Source organism: Sturnus vulgaris, chromosome 2, assembly GCF_052056855.1.
Source record: "Sturnus vulgaris isolate bStuVul1 chromosome 2, bStuVul1.hap1, whole genome shotgun sequence".
Taxonomy (NCBI): domain Eukaryota; kingdom Metazoa; phylum Chordata; class Aves; order Passeriformes; family Sturnidae; genus Sturnus; species Sturnus vulgaris.
The window spans coordinates 51,226,215-51,243,332 of NC_142244.1; the positions used below are offsets into that span (position 1 = coordinate 51,226,215).

The 17,118-nt window shown below is 40.7% G+C and overlaps 1 protein-coding gene across 4 annotated transcripts in view; it reads left to right on the forward strand.

Annotated features, from left to right (window-relative positions):
• MTUS2 (microtubule associated scaffold protein 2) overlaps positions 1-17,118 on the forward strand; it is a 254,278-nt gene that overhangs the window by 80,367 nt on the left and 156,793 nt on the right. For all 4 annotated transcript variants that reach the window (XM_088159533.1, XM_088159531.1, XM_014879667.2 and 1 more), the window contains exon 2: positions 12,048-14,641. In XM_088159533.1, the coding sequence (XP_088015659.1) occupies positions 12,350-14,641 (2,292 nt within the window). In that variant the 5' untranslated portion in view covers positions 12,048-12,349. The remainder of the gene's footprint in view (positions 1-12,047; positions 14,642-17,118) is intronic.

Consider the following 17,118-nt stretch of genomic DNA (forward strand, 5'->3'; position numbering starts at 1 on the left):
TATTCCATCTCCATACCCTCCAAATGAATGTACGAACACATTACAAACTTACTGATTCATTGCCCCATCACTTTTTCTAGGTCCAGAATCCTACAACTGTTTCTTGTACAAACTACCAGAGCTCTTCTCCAGCCAGACGTTTCCAGACATTAATTATTTTTATTTGGAAGCTCTCAAAGAGGCAGCATAGAAGTGTGAACAGTCATCTTTCCTCATGCTGTACAGAAGTGAGAGTTATTGTACTCACAGTGCAAACACTGTGGCGTGTCCATAATTTTACTGCTCTGAGTCATCCCCTTGACATCTGCAAGATGGCTTAAGATAATAAAGTTCAGCGTGTATGGAAGCATTTGCTGGACAGGAGTTTACAGTTCCCATAGTCATTATTTATCTGTGTTGCATATATTAGTTTCTTTTATTGCTTTTTCCCAGAGTTTTCACAAATAAGTTACAGAATAAGACTGGGAGGAAGGTCACATTATCCATTCCTCTCTTCAAGGCAAGATTATCTAGAATTGCACAATTTCTAAGATTTGTCTGAAATGTTCTTAAAAACATCTAATGATAGTTCCATGTTTCCTTATGAAATTTAAGTACAAAGTTTGATGAACTACCTTTCTGGCATGCAGAGGTTAATTGTGGGAATACTGCTATCCTACTAAGCGTTTATCTTGCGCTTTTCTTGATGACCCGCAATTTCTTACTGAAACATTGACATGCTTTGAGCTGTACGTGAGGTGCAGATCTCTGCAGTTTCAAGGAAAAGCAATCTTTACTTTTCACATTAGTGTAACATTTCTGTTTCTGAGGGTTGTACTGTGATCTGCCTAACACTCTAAACAACTTTCATGTATATTAAAAGTACTCAGAATGAATTTGAAGATCCATTAGTTAGTCCATATACATTCCTTCTGTAGCTCTTTGAGAGCACGTAGGTAAATTGTTCTCTGCCGTTTTCCAGTGCTGTCTTCTTTTATAACTGTTTCCAAACATCTACAATATCTTTCCAGTTAAGGACACAATGAGTGAATATTTTACTGACTACTTGAGTACTGACGCACTGTGAATTATGATGTTGAAGGAAGCCAACAGTAGACTTTTTATTTAGAAATCTTTTTCCTAGGTGCTGAAGTAACTAAGAAAGAAAAAAAACCCCGCAACTTTGTATCACTGAGACTCCTTTACTTTGGGAAAATAAAAGGCACAGTCCCACAGACTTCCTGAAAGTACATGATGCTGTATTGGCATCATAGGAAAGTTCTCTGTTTTGAAGACCAGTTCTGTAGTTTTAAGGGTATCCATATAAGTGAAGAGACTAAAGGCAGGTGGGATGACTGCCCTGCTGCAGCTCAGACCTAAGCGTGACCATGTCCAGCTATGCATTCTTGCAGTATTACTCATTAGTCATCATTACATATTTAGTCAGATTAAGATACACATTTTGCAAGTGGTAGAGTTGGTTGTAGTACAATTTATTTCTCCTTCTTACAGGTTGAAATGATCTGTCTTATTTCTTCAGTTTTTTTTATTTTCTGCTTATTTTCCTGGTAGAAAAGACTTCTGTATCAGTAATGTGTGTAATTACCATTATAACCTGGAATTTATTACTCTAATAGAATGTAGGGTTTAATTGAAGGAATATGCTGATGATTCAGGTAGAATAAAAGAAGTCTTAACATAATTTTGTGTGCTGCTTTTGGCTTGAATAGAGTTATTTTTCTTTACAGAAGCTAATATGGGACTGTGTTTCAGATTTGTGCTGGAAACAGTGTTCATAATTCAGGGATGTTTTCTTTATTGCTGAGCAGCACTTGCACAGAATCAAGGCCATTTTTCTCTCTCACACCATCGTGCCAGCGAGTAGCCTGAAACTTTAACTTGCTCCAACCAAGGTGGATTTGAGCAGCTGAGTCTATTCTTGTCTGTATGTCACTGGGAGAACGATTAATTTAACATAATGAAGGAAATAGGCACTATAATTTTCTGGCAGTAATAATTTACTGACAAAAATGTCACAAATGTCAAACAGAGGGAATTTCTTGTCCAATTTCTCTGACACTTTTGAGTGAAACAGGATCTCAGTGTAGCACTCACATACCAGGCTCAGCAGAGAGGGTATTTAGAGTAAGGAGCCATTTTTACCTTCAGTTTTTTCCCCACAGGAGTAAGCAGAATCCTGGGACAACTAGCCATTGCTAAGTGCTTTTACAATACAATGGTGTTTAGATATATGAAACTTGTGTTTTGAATGATCTTGTAGGTTTTAGCAAATGCACTCCCTAACAAAGTAGCACTGATTTACCTGCACTAAACAGATTCCTATAGGGGTCATATTCATTTTGTCTCCTTACTTTGTGTCATCTAGCCATGGCCACACTATGAAATGCCTTGGCCAGGAGAGATAGAGGCAGCCTAAAACTCAATAGATTTAAAAATAAATACTGTGGCATGAAGAAGGATTGTATTCTGCTGTTTGCTGAGAACTTGAGCCCGCCAGTTTTACCTGAGCTACTGTAACTCACTGGTAGGTACCCTGTCTCTGCCACGTCCTTGGTGGCTCCAGTATTATTGCTTCTTGTAAAAGCCCCAAAACTGGGGCTTTTATCTGCAAAGTAGCTTTACACTACAGGTGATTCTTCTCCATTCCTGAAGTGCTCAGTAAATAATGGCTGCTACATTTACTAGGTACTCTTTTTGGGCAAAGTTCACTTTATTGCAGATAAAAATAATTTCAGGCTACACTGTGTCTTGTTCAGAGGCATTTCCAGCAGTGTGTCCTTGCCAAAGGAATTTCTCTCTCTTTGAAGTTGCTGCTGTCAAAATCATGGAAAAATTAATTTTAAAAAGAGACTTCTGTCTGGCTTCACCTACTCTGAGCTGTGCTCACAACTGGACCGATTTTAGGTCAGGATGCTCAGAACCCTTTTGAGTCCTCCAAGGAGGAAGACTATATAACCCCTCTGGGTGATCTGTACCAGTGCCTCACCTCTGTCATTAGAACATTTTTTTCCCCTCTTACATTCCTTACACTCCTCTAATGTTCCTTATTGAAGCTTGATTTTCTTTTTGCTTCTTTTTCTTTGGCTGAACACCTGGGAGGTGTCTGGCTCCATCTTCTCTGTTATTCTCCTTTCTGGGTAGTTGAGATGAAGCTGTTAAATCACTCCCATGCTCCAATCTTTCAGGCTAACACAACCCCGACTCCTTGGCCCTATATTCATACTTTTTACACCCCAAATCTGTAGCCCTCTTGGTAGCCCTTCCCTGGATCCTCTTTATTCTCAGCAGCCTGAGGCCCCACACCTGGACACGGTGCTCCAGATGCCTCACTCATGCCAAGCAGGGGGAAGGGTCCCTTCCTTGACCTGCTGGCCACTCCCTGGCTAAAGCAGGCCAGTGCATGGCTAACCTTTGCTGCTGCAAGGACACCCTGCTGACTCATGTTCAGCTTGTCCTCCACCAGCACTCATCCCCCAACCAGCTCCACCAGCAAAGCTGGAAAGTCTTGAGCAGTTCCTTGGGAGACCACATCCTTCTTCCTTCAGTTTGCAGATGCAGTCAAACTGGAGGAAGAAGGAAGGGAATTTGCAGGTGCTTCCTTTACGGCACCCCATTTTTTTTTAACTTGATTTCAGTGTTTTGCCTTGAAAGCCCAGCTCTTTGGCACATGCTTCAAAGCCTGAACCTCTTCCCAACTTGAGAAGGAGGGAGGGAAAACAATTGTATGGTTGGGGTAAGTGGAGAGTGGGACTACTGCAAGTTGAAACATTGTACTCAAAACATCCCTTTCTCTTTGGGCTGAGGAGGTGGGAGCTTGCTGGTTGCCAGCTGATCTGTATCTGATGGGTACAGGAGATGCCTGGGGCACAACTTTGGATGCTAATTAACAGCATTTAAAAATAAACATAGGCAAAAAGCTATTAAATCCTGTTATTTTATTGTATATAAATTTGATGTTGAAAAGTACGATAGGGAAAACAATGCTTCAGTTCCCTAGTCTTTCTGATTTTATTTACACATGTAAGGAATGCATGGTGATAGAGTGCTGTAGCTGAATCAAATTTCTGTTAATTTATGAAAATGAGGGTGCAATCTTTTGACAGACAATTTGCTCTAAGTGTTTTTGAGCAACATACACAAGCATTTTTAAGTGGAACAAATGCAATTGTTTACAGAGCAGTGTTGGCTGTGGAGTGCTTGTAGTATGCTTTCAGGATCAATAGCAGCAGGTGGGTAATGCATTACTTGCTCTTCACCTTTCTGAATATTAAGATTTTGCATTCTGCCTTCTGTGCTCTTAGGTGAGAACTGCCTTGCCAGTTGTCCCTTGCTGAGCCCTTGGCTTCCACAGACGTGTGGTGCAGGTGGGCAGCGTGGCATCTGAAATTCCAGCTTCTCAGTCAGGGTGGCCTGAGTGGAATATTTGTTTGTGTTCCTCCTACCTTACTAGTAGTTGGAATTACACCTGGAAACCTACTTCATGTGCTTTACTGAGCCTGATAGGAAAGTAAAAGTGTGAATAAAATCACACTGAGATTTATGCCCTTCAGTTGGTTATAGTAAGTATTGTAACTAGGCTCCTCTAGTCCAAAGCCCAGTCTGGATTGAAACAGTTTTCATCTTGACACTGATTTTTAAAAGAAATTAACAGTGTATTTTTCCTCCCTTACGTCTGTAATTACAAGTCATAATTTATTCTACATTTTGGAAATGTAGATTTCCAAATCTCCAATGTTTGTTCTATATTTTGGAAATACAGATCAAATTATGGAATATGTTTTTAAAACAAATTAAAGCAAATGAGCAGAATTTCTGATAATGCATCACATTTGTTTCAGTTTTTACTGATGGATTGCTGTAATGTTTAGAAAATTTGAATGCAGTAGCATTTCTGAAATTTGACAGCATTACAGAACTGGTAGTGGTTCAAACTGAAATGTGCAAACCTAGCAATCTAAAATTAGGGTTCTAAATTCGTATTTAGTTATTCAGTTAAGAACTGACACATTTACCTGCCGTTGGATTCAGTAGAATTCAAAAAATGATGTGGAAAGACAGTTTACCCTTGGCTACACTTGAAGTTAAACTGAGTTCAGTACCAGCTGTAACTGCTTTATCAGCAATGGGTAAATTTGCTGGAGTAGACAAAGCTTCTGAGTTGCTGGGGTTTTTGCTCAATAGGAAGCAAATTTATGAACTTTTTTTCATGTTTGAGTGTTACAACTAAATCTATTTATTTCTGTCTCCCAGATGTTTTTTGGAAGCCAGGAAAGATTTAGCAGTCTTAGCAAAAAAAACAATGATCATTTTGGAAACATTTCACAATCCCCTTTCCGTGTCAAGATTTTGTGCTGCACAGAAATAAATTAAGCAGTGTTGTGGGGCCCCACGCATCCACTGTCCAGCTGTTGCAGATTTTAGGATGAACTGCAGTTCATGTTTTTGGATAGAGAGGGACATACTAATTTTCTGGCTGGGCTCTGTGAGGTGAAGGCACCAGAAAGGATGAGCAGAATGCCTTTGCTGCTCCCTCCCTTCTGAAAGAGAGCAGTAGGAGCTGATGGTGCCTTCTCACCTTCACTGCAGTCTCCTGTTTACATCAGTGGCACAGTGCCCAGGAGTGCTCAGTGGAGCAGCAGGGCGTGTGTGGTGGCCCTGCTGGCATCTGGGCAAAGGAAGAGGGCAGAGGGCTGTCCCCATGCCTCGTGTTTGGGGTTGGCCCCTGGGTTATGTCTCAGTGTGTAACAGATGGGCTGAGCTGTGGCAGCACGGACTTGATTTGATACATAATTTTTCTTCCATTTGCTTGCAGTTGTTTGAGAGTAATCAGTTTTTTGCCTTGACTATAGTTTTTCTCCAAGAAAATTTATTTACTGCTTTCTTTCTTGCCATTTTCATTTGCTCTATGATGCTTTGGGGTGATAAGTGATACTTTTCTCTCCTCTGGGCTTTTGATTTGAGCTTTTCTTGTACTGCCTGTGTTTTGCTCATGGCTGTGGCAATAAAGATATACATGGCTTGAGCTGAGGTCTTGCTTTGCTCAATTTACCAGTTCATACTACTTAAAAAACCAGGATGCCCTTATCTGATACTGTCTTCACAGTGGCTTTCCCTGAGGTTCCACTGTTTGTTTTTCTTTCAAGTCCTCAAATTGAACAGCATTGTGCCCCAGAAACTATGAGCTGTTCCTATACCTTTAGCCTGGTGTGCTTATATGGAATTAAAATAAAATCAGACATTTCCTCAAAGGTTCGTGCTGTGATTATCAATCAGCCTCCTGGTTGCCAGTGCTAAGACAGAGATTTCTGCCTTTTGGGGGATAACTAATTAATAGGATTGTTTATATCAGCATATGTTGTCTTATCCAACAGTGAATATTTGAAAGCAGGTAGAAATGTAAAAATAAAGAAGTCTTGAATAACAGCTATTCAGGCTTATGCCTGGTGGAGACTTGATGGATGTTAATAATGAAAATTGTCAGTTTTGATAATGAGAATCTTTAATCCCAAATCTTGTACTACTTTGAAAAAGCAGTCAGCAGGATACTTTCCATATAATGTACTTTGGGAATTCAGCCCTCACAGGTAATAAATGATTAGAGTATTATATTACAAAATGCAGTTTTGACAAAAATTCCCCCACCAAACTCATACATGTACAAGTTTCCTACAAAAAGAAAATTATATACATTATTTGGAAAGGTTTTTGATGAGTTTGAATTGAAGACATATTGATGCCCACAGTGTAACTGGAGGTAAATTATGAAGCTGTACAAAAACTTCTGCTCTTGCATTGCCATTGTCACTGCCATGGCAGGTTCCCCAGGGAGACCATGAAAATACAGGTTCCTTTAGCCAAGAGCACGTGGTCATGGTTGTTTCCCATCCTCAGGAGGGCCTATGAGATAAAACACTCCAGTGCTGAAGAGGGGCATTCAGCCAAAGGAGAAGCAGTGCATTCCCTTTGCTCCATCCACTGTGTTGATGTCCTCCAGTTGCCATCCATAGGCAATTAAGGATGCATATAAATGCTTCTTACATGGAACATCTCTTTGGGGTTTTTTTTTCTGTTTGTTCAGAAAGGAAAGTTGCACTTGCAAGAAAATTACACGTCATGATACTGCCAAACTGGAGTTCTCCACTCGGCTTGTTATCACCCTGTTACTTAGGAAAAAAAATACTAATTTGGGTAGGGGAATTAACCTTTCTGTGTCACCTGATTTGCCTTCTGAAAACCCTGGCAAGGTGAAGTAAATTTGATCTTGAAATATTATTTGGAGCTGAAAATGAAAATGTTTTATTTTAAAAATTTTGAAGCTAAATATGGCAAATGTTTAAAGTCTGTTTCTTTCATAATATTTTTTATAAAATTGATTTGATAGACCAGAATAAATTTGTTAATGATTTGGATAAAATGAAATATGTTTTGTTATTGAATAAAAATTAAAGTATAAAGTATAAAGAAAAGATTGTCTTGGCCTATGAAACCATAGGCTGTTCTATCTTCAGTTTTTATAAATATACTTATAAAGGTATGAAATATGCAATCATGTAAACAATGAAATAATTTAAATTTATTGACTACAGAGACATTAAACACACTAAACCTCTGAAATTCTGGAAATGCTACAGAGCCATGCTCTACAAAAGCTTTTAATATCTTCAAATCATTTCAGTTTCATTTTTGAATCAGACTGCCTTCCTGCCACTTTCCAGAGTGTAAAAATTTAACATTTGCTCTATCATCTCTTCTCTGCCTATGTTGTAATTGCCTGTCATGCAGAAAGTTGTCTCTCTGAAGTACTGTCCTCTTCATGACAGACAGCAACATTTCCACAGGATCTGCCAAAGATGAGATTATGCTGTAATTTCCTCAAACAGCTGTCTGCTTCGTTATGAATAGAAGCTGTTGGGGACTGTATCCAAATCTTAGTTCTCACCCTTCCAAATCACATTAACAAAATTATCACATGTCTGGGTGAGCACTTTTCCGCCACTTTTGATTAATTCCAATTGTTACCCACTCCGAAAGGTTTATTGGGGCGCTTTTTTTTTTTTTTTTTTTTTTTTTTTTGTAATATCCTAGCATCAGCTTTCAGTTTCTGTCACCATTAGAAATAGTTCTTCAGGAAGATTTCGGCTTCCCAAGGAGACATTCCCACTTCCTTTCCATCCGGCACTGTGTTTGTTTCATCTGTGGGCTCAGCTCTTGGCAGTGTGCAGTGCTGCCATTGGGTGTGCTGGTATCTTGTCCCCCAGAGAAGGTTTAAGCCAGGCTCTGTCTGATTTGCCAGTTCTCCCCAGTGGCATTCCTTGGGACAACTGTGCATATCAGGAGGCATCATGCCAGTTTTCTGTAGTAACTCTAAAAATTGCATCTGTTGCCCACCTCATACAAATATATCCCTCACTGCTTTCATCCTTCTCCCTGCATCACTGCACTGGTCAGACAACAGGAATGTCTTTCTCGTGGGCCAGGATTTCTTCCTGAGGGTCTTTTTCTGCAGGACTTTATCTGTGGGTGTTATAATGCATCCAAGACTCTCACCCTTTGGATATGTGCTGCTTGTGCAGAGGGCAGCAGACCTGGTGTGCTCAGCCCTTGTCCAGGATGCTCCAGGAGCTTTAGAACTTGGAGCTCTTGGTCAAAATGACCTCTGAGGGAAATGGCTGGAAATGTCTCACTTTGTGCTTTGAACTGAGTTGTGATCATAGCTGCCTTCTGTGAGGACAAACCCCATCAGACCTCCTGACTCCTCTCTGAGTCATTGCCAGGTTGGGCTGGTGCACAGGCTCCCCCCACATATCACAGAATCATAGTGTGGTTTGGGTTGAACAGGACCTTAAAGATTTTCTAGTTCCAACCCCCTGCCATGGGCAGGAACACTTTCCACTAAATCGGGTTGTTCTAAGCCCTGTCCAACCTGGCCTTGCACACTTCCAAGGATGAAGCATCCACAGCTTCTCTGGGCAGTCTATTCCAGTGCCTCACCACCCTCACAATAAAGAATTTCTTCCTAATATCTGATCTAAATCTCTCTTCTTTTAGTGAAAACGATTTCTCCTTTCCCTATGAATATCTGCTCATGTAAAAAGTCCTTCTCCCTCCTTTTTATAAGCTCCCTTTATGTACTGAAACGCTGCAGTGAAGTCTACCTGGATCTCTGTCTTCTCCAGGTGAACAGCCTGCCTGTGTAATCCTATTTCTTGGGCAGAATGACCCACTAGCCCATTGGGTTGAGAGTGCTTACCTTGCAGGAGTGGGCAGCTGATGGGGGATGCTGGCCCATGGCTGACTTTTCACAAGCTACTGACTCTGCCCCAGCAATTTACAAACCCACTGTATTTTGTTTTTTGGGTTTTTTTTTTTTTGTTTTATGGTAGTAGCATGAGGCATTAGTTCAATGGCAGATGGTTGACGAAGTGTTCAGGTGCTTCTCATACACATTGTACTGAAAAAGCAATCAGTCTAAGCCACGTGCAGTGTTACCAGAACAGACAGATGTTTTTAGTGTATCTTGCTGTAAATATTCTGGTTTTAGACTCTCAGTACTGGGATGCATAAGCAGCTGTAACAGCCTGCATTAGGATATGTTTATAGAGGAAGCAAAATTCTCAACAAGTTTCAGGTTTTATTTCTTTATTTCCACTTTTATTTGTCCATGTATTTTGATAATTCCTTTGCATATCTCATAATTATTGCTGTTCTATTTTTGTGGCAAATTGAAAACAGAATAAACAACTAATAGTGTGGAATTCTTCACCATTTTTCTTTTTTCCATTCCTATTGAGGATAACGATATTTCTACACTACTTGTTTAACAAAAAACGCACCGCTGTTACTATTCAAAAGTGGGCTGCTGCTTTCTTTTTCCAGCCAGTTTTATTTTATAAACTTGAGCTCTGCTGATGCAGTCCCTGCTGCATGTCCTGGGGCAAAAATCATCCATCTCAGCTTCTCCTTCTTGATGTCTCCAGAGGTTAGGGTGAGACCTGCTGGCCAAATGTAACTTGGAGTGTAGTGGAGGAACTGCAATATCAGATGGGAAGAAACTCTTGTAGGCTTCTTTCCTAGATCATCATTAAATGAGCTGAGGCTTAAAATAGACTCTCATAAGAGATAGACATCTTAGAAGGAACCTGATACTGCTGGAATTAAACAGAAGTATTTAATTGTGTTTCTGGCTTCTTGAACTTTTCTTCTCCCTGTGGGATTCATAGCTAAACATAGTCTGGTGGATATAATTTTGTTCTACTGTCTAGCATGTTCACTTTGTAAAGGGTTTTTTTGGTTTTGTTGGGTTTTTTGGTTTGTTTTTTGGTTTTTTTTTCCACAAATACAGTTATTGCATTCTACCAAGATGCTGTGACATGGAGAGCTATGACTTCATTTTCTACTCTCAGTGGTTCAGAGGGGATATTTTTACATTATACAGTTTCAAGAAAATTTTATCCATATAATCCTTACATATACCAAGTGCAGACTTTTAAGATTGAAGATATGTTTCTTGTCCAGAGTCCCTAGTGATGTGCTGCTAAGTGATGTAGTATTGTCTTTGTTGGGCTTGAGACCCCTCTTACTCCCTTCTCCTGTGCTGAGGAGGGCATCTGAAGAGTTAGGAGGTTCATATCCCTCTCATCTCAGAGCATTCCTGCACAGCAGGGAGTGACTTCAGATGTGTGTATGTCAGCCAGCATCAGTCAAGAGAGGTGAGTAATAAAAAATAGGGGACGAGCCAGCAGAACCCAGACACAGCTGAGTCTTTTCATCTCACTGATTCCAAAGAGCATAGTGAAGTGGAGCCTGGACAGTGCCATTGAAAATAAACTATCCTGCAAATAATACAAGCCAATGCTTCTTAAATAGCAGCTATTTACCGAAGAACGATCACATCTAAGGTCCCAAATGTAACACAAAACCACAAATCTTAATTCCAAATGGGCATATCACAATATGTAAATGTTCAACACATTGACTGAAACAAGCTCCAAAGTTTGTATTCCTTAACAGTAAAATATTTTTATATTAATTTAGTAGTAGTTCTGTATATTCTGTAGTGGAATGAAACCTTGTATTATTTACAATCAGAGAAACATTATTCTGTGTAGTTATTGTAGTGGTAGTCATAAAACACGTTACAAAGTTAAGCAGGCACTACTGTGCGAAAAAAGTAAATATATTTGGGTAATTGGAAACTGTGGAGCATGTTCCAATTTCCAGTATCCATGTTTCTTTGTGATGAAGGGTATGAACACACAGGGTACAGGAAACAGAGAGTGAATTCAGGCATGGAATAGACACAAATATTTTCTTCATTTTGTTGGAGGTGACAGAGGACAAAATCTGGACTCCTGAAGCCACATGTGTGAGGAAGGCAAAAGGAGATGCACTTTTGGGATGTATAATCCTCTATATTTAAAAATATACACATTCATCTGTCTCAGAAAAAATACATTTTTCCTTGCAGGCCTCCAGCCATAGCTCTTGTTTTCTTTGAATCTATAGATCTGGCTAAGAAATGTCCAAGGAGATGGTGTGTCAGCACAAGAATAGCAGTGACTTATACAAGGCAAGAAGAGAAACCAATAAACAACTTCTATGGACCTGGAATTTTATTATTTATGGCTAATCTATACAGTGATGCTTTAAATGCTTCAGTAGCTACTCTTAGTGTAATAATTGTTGAAGCAATATGCAAATGTTTAGACCTTCAAGACTGGATCCCACCCTCACCTGCTGCTTTTGCCTCTTTACAGTGTAAGCCTATGTGTCTTAAAAACAGTAACAACCACTTAACTCTAACCAGGACAGTTTTTGCTGTGTAATTTCTCAATTCAGAGATCTGTGCTACACTAAGAACCTTTGCTGGGAGCAAAGCTGTGATTGAAACAGCATTTAAAGTGTTTGAAAACGTCCTGTGCTGGGGTTATACCTGGGAGTGCTGTTGATTTTAACTTTGATTTAGTTAGCAGGATTCCTGACATCAGTGTAATGTTGTCTGTTTGGGTTTTTTGTTTTATTTGTGTTTGGGTTTTTTTTCCCCTTAGGTCAGCTGGATTAACTGGCTCTCATTCAGAGGGAACTTGGCAGATCTATTTTGCTTTTGTTGAACCTCTCTACAGCACATCATAAAGATTTCCTAGTCCAGAAGCTGCAGAAGAGACAACTGAGCAGCAGAAAAATGTGACTCTGAGAAGAGACTTCAAGCCTTCTGATGATGAATTTTCTACCGATCAGTTCTAATTTAAATATATAACTGAAGCATGCATAAAAGTTAACCTGATAAGAAAAAATATCTTCTCATTAATTCGAACTGCCAAAAAAAAAAGCAGTCACCTGAAGCTTCAAAATGAGTGCCCCACTAATTCCAAACAAGTCATGTTATTCCCATCTTCAGGACAACCGCAGTGAAATAAGAAACAATAATGAAAGCATAGTGAATGTTGGGGATACCAATGCCAACCAAATTGTAACAAAAGTTAGAGCCACTGATGGGGATGTTAAGAAACATGATTTGACAGATGAGAGTGGGAATATATTCTCTGGAGGAAGAGAGAAAGTGACTCATCTGCCTACAGAGCAGAATAAACTTCTGACCTTCAAAGACTCTCGAACCTGTCACACCAGTGCACAGGAAAGTAAGCTGCCCTCCACCACAAGCAGGGAAATGGGGAAAGATTGTAGGAGCAGCGAAGCTAAGGATACAGCGAGGCATATCAGGATTAGCCGAGGACAAAGTCTGTCCAATTTGAAAAGTAGCACAAATGATGCCAGCCTGGAGGTTGTCTCCAAAGGTGATATTGACTTCACCCAGAACTTTTCTAAGGGAAAATTGTCCCAGACTGTGGAGGTGGAGAGAATAAAAAGGCTTTCTTTGGGAAGACCGAGTAAATTTTCTCGTCAGCCAGAAACATTTGCAAAAGACGGCGTTGGCCGCGCGTCATGTAAACGTCTGCTTTCTGCATCCCTGGACTCCATCGACAGGTCTCACCACTTGGTAGGAAGTACAGAGAAATCCCAAAAAACATCCACAGATCATTTTCTTGGGATGGTGTTTCGTCCACTTGACAATACCTCAGAGGAAAATACTGTATTTTATTCCAAACCATCTACCTCAGGGAACAAGAAAACAAGTAAACCAGAAAATGTACCAAATGTTAGCATTGAAAGCACACTGCATACTTCTCATTCTCAACATTCAGCTGTTAAGCTCAATGAGGTTGCTAGTAAATCAGAAGCACAATTAGGTCAGGGTGATAAAAGTAAAAAACTGGAGCTTAGGACTGCACCATCTCTACAATATAAAAGTACATGTCCACAAAAGATAGAGAGAATTATGCTGGTAGAGTTCCTGGGGTGTCCAAGAGCTGAAAATACAGCAGTGCAGGAACAGAAAAGCTCTGGGTCCGACACGTCAAGATTTCATGTATCCCATTTTCAAGACACCTGTAATAGAGTAGAGGGCCCATTGTCGAGCCAGGTAGTAACTCATCCTGATGATAAATTGCAAAATGATAACATCACCATCAGTGGGGAAGGGAGAGGAAGCAATGACAGTGACAGCAGGGCAACCAGCCAGGGTGGTGAGGAATATTTTACTGATGAGGAAATGGAAACAATATTTCCACTCACTTGTGATAGTAAATCCAGCGTCAAAGTGACACCGAGAAAAAACAAAAATTTGCATGAAGCTGACACAGGTTGCACTGAAACAGTTGGTGAACAGATATCTCCTTTACATGATATTAATCCACCTGACAGCAAACCCTTGGAAGTTAATGAGAATAAACTGATGCTAGTCAAAGAAAGCACTGAGGATGCCCTTATGTCTGCTTCTGAACCCTCAGATCATCACGGAGCACGCAGTGCAGAGACAGTGTCAAACCAACAACCTGACAGTCACAGCGGTGATGTGGAAACCTCAAGTGTTTCAGTTTCAAGTAAAGAAATGGCTGATGTACAGAAACATCCTCCAGAGGAAGCACCAGCGAGCTGTAACATTCCAACAAAGTCTGATGTCTTTTTATGTGCCCCAACTCCTGTGAGCCCGGTGCCAACGCCGGATGTTAATGGTCAGCCCATGCTATCAAACAGTAATTTGAAGGAACTTTATGCACTTCATGATGACAAACTGTCACCCTCCTCAGTCCTACCTCCCATTGACAGCACACAGTTGTTAAACATATCCCCTAAAGTGCCTATCAAGACTGCTTGCAGCAGCGCCATCCCAAAACCTATCCTGGTCCACCCCAAGGGCTCCCTCACGGATAAGACCGGTGTGGACAGTGACTGCAGTGAAAAGCTGGAAGAAGGCATTGAGATGAAACCTGCCATCCCCCGGCCCAAACCTGTGAGACCTAAAATCATCACGTACATTAGGAGAAACCCTCGCTCCATCGAGCAGCTGGACCCTTTGTTCGCGCCGGCAGCGCTGCCCTTCGACGGCCCCGCGTGCAGCGTGCCCATCCCTGCGGAACAGAAGGCATCCAACGCAGGGGAGGCAAAGCCCGCCAGCATCCTGTATGACAAATTCAAACCTGACCTCCAGAAACCAAGACTCTTTGGTTCTGGACTAGTAGTGTCAGGAATTAGGCCCCCAGGGCATCACTTCAGTCCGATGAGCGAGAAGTTTCTGCAGGAGGTAAGTTTCTGCAGCTTAGACAGCTGCTTTTGTGTGCCAAGTGGTGATCATTTGCTTATTTGCTGCTGCCAGAAATTAGTTCTCAAACCTCAAATAAGAAATAAATCCTAAAGCAATGTGTGATCATTAGGAATAAACTTACCTAACTTGTTCTGGCACTGACCCTGTTGTGATATCTTAGCTGTTACTGGAAGTTGTCACTGTGTTCTTCCAGTATGACCTGCTAGTATTATAAATAGGGATGTTTAGAAAGAAAAAGACATGCTGAATTGAATAATTTTTATTTTTATTTTTTTTCTTCCCAAATGGGAAATGGTTGTAATTTGCCCATACAGACTTTTCCTTCCTAATGGGAAAGTTGGCAGGCTTTTGTAGACAGAGCACTAGAGGTCTAAACTAATTCTATTCTGTTTAGGGAGTATCAGAGCTCTTTTTGGATTATACATACAATACGAAAGAAGATTTACTTTTGACTAATTTTAATAATTATATTCTTACACTGACCTGCACTTCAAAAAAGATTTCTTCTTTTCCCCGGAAAGCCATCCTGAGCAGCCAAAATGTGATGGAAATCTCTAGAAGCCTCTGGCTTCAGATAACTCGCTGTGCTTCTGCCTTGCTAAACTGGGCAGGAGCCTTGGGTTCCCGAAATCCCCACTGGGAGGTGAGCACAGTGGAGGAAGGATGAGCTGGCTTGGTAGGTGGAGAAAGGACAGGGAAGAGCAAGCTGTGTCTGTCATGTGCTCTTGCATCCACTGCTTGGGACCTGTGGTAGTTCAACAACCAAGCTTTTCATATAAACACTGAAGATAACACAAGTGATTTTATTTGAATGAGTCTTTAAAAAAAAGGATATGGTTTTCTGGCTCAGTGTCTTGTGGTGTTATTCAGGCTATTTTACTCCCTACCTCATTCTACATACAGTGTAGATCCAATGAACAGCACTGAAATAAAAAAATTAGTGACACTGTTGGCGGTCCAAACTGGCAAATACCCAAATTAAGATACTGTGTGTGAGTGTAGATTGACCCTTATGGCATATTAACCAGAAACCTAGTGAAGTGAGCAAAGATTATAGTTATTTCTCATCACAAACACAGAAAGAACAGTGCTTGCTGACCTTTTTCCTTTAGCTTCAGTTTTCAGCTCTGTCCCTTATATTTTATGCCCAGGGAATGAATTACTAAAGTCTTTGGGAAATTGTCTATTCCAGCCATCATTAGTGTATCTTCACAATTGCTTTGTGAGGTGAGGGGAAATTACTAGGTTACTACTGTTTAATGCATGGCAATGGTATGAAAGCCAAAATGACCCAGACTGTGCACTGGCTGTTTGGCTGTTCATAGGGTGGCACGACCCTCTGAAGACCACAGGTGTCTGTGAGAGTTGAGGTTCAGATAATCAGGCAGGATCAGCAGACACATCTGTGAACAAAGGACAGGTTTCTGAGCAGATTTCTGCGCAATGGGCTGATTCACTGAGCGCAGCTGAGGACTGTTTCTAGCACGAGAAGGACTCCGGTTGTGGCTAGCCTGGTCTGCAGACTGAGAGCTTACCTGTACAGGTACAGTCTGTGTGCTGTCAGAGAGTGCTCACTGACCACTTTATTCAATGTTTTGTGGCTGCTGCCAAGAGTCGTGGTGTGGTGAGGGTCTGTAAGGAGGTCTGCTGATCCCCACCTCTCCTGCCTGCCTTGCCAAGGCTGTGCCAGCCCCATTCAACCACTTCTGTGGGTCTGTTCCCCAGCACAGATATCACTGTGCTCCAGAGAGGATGGACTAAAGTCTGTTGAAACAAAAAGCCTGCTGAGATGAAAAGGAGTTAGGGGAGTTGTTTTATATGTGGTGAAACCAAAAGTTTCTCCCCTTGATCCTGTTATTTGAACTGCCTGAACTGATGCTGCCAACTCTTTTCCCAAAGAGTTGCCTGAAGCAGGCACTTAACAAGCAAATTGTTCCTCGAGGCATTAATGTTTGATGATGTTATAAACAAAGTAACATGAAGGAAAGTGTTGGGCATCCATACCTGCTGGCCATGCTGCCAGCTCTGCTTAGGAATACACAGCCTGTGGAAATTCCTGTATGCTCAAAGTATTTGTTGCAGACTTTTCTGGCTCATTTTAACAAATTTATTCACGGGTGTGTGGGTAATGAGCAGACAGCACTACAGAAGAAAACTCTGGGCTGAACTTCTTGGTGAAAAGGCTGCAATAGATCATTTCCCTAGAAGTCTCTCATACAAAAATCTAGTACAGGGTGCTAACAGGGATCATATTACTCCATATCTTTCTGAGGAGCTTTAAAATGGCAATAATTTTATACAATTCTATTGAGACCAGTTGAATTTTACACTTCATGAATTCACAGTTAAATAGAAACGAAAAAATAATATATCTTCATAAAAAGTTTATGTCCTCCAAAACTGGGATCTTCAAAAAATAGCATCTAATACTTGAGAGATATTTGGGCAAATTCAGA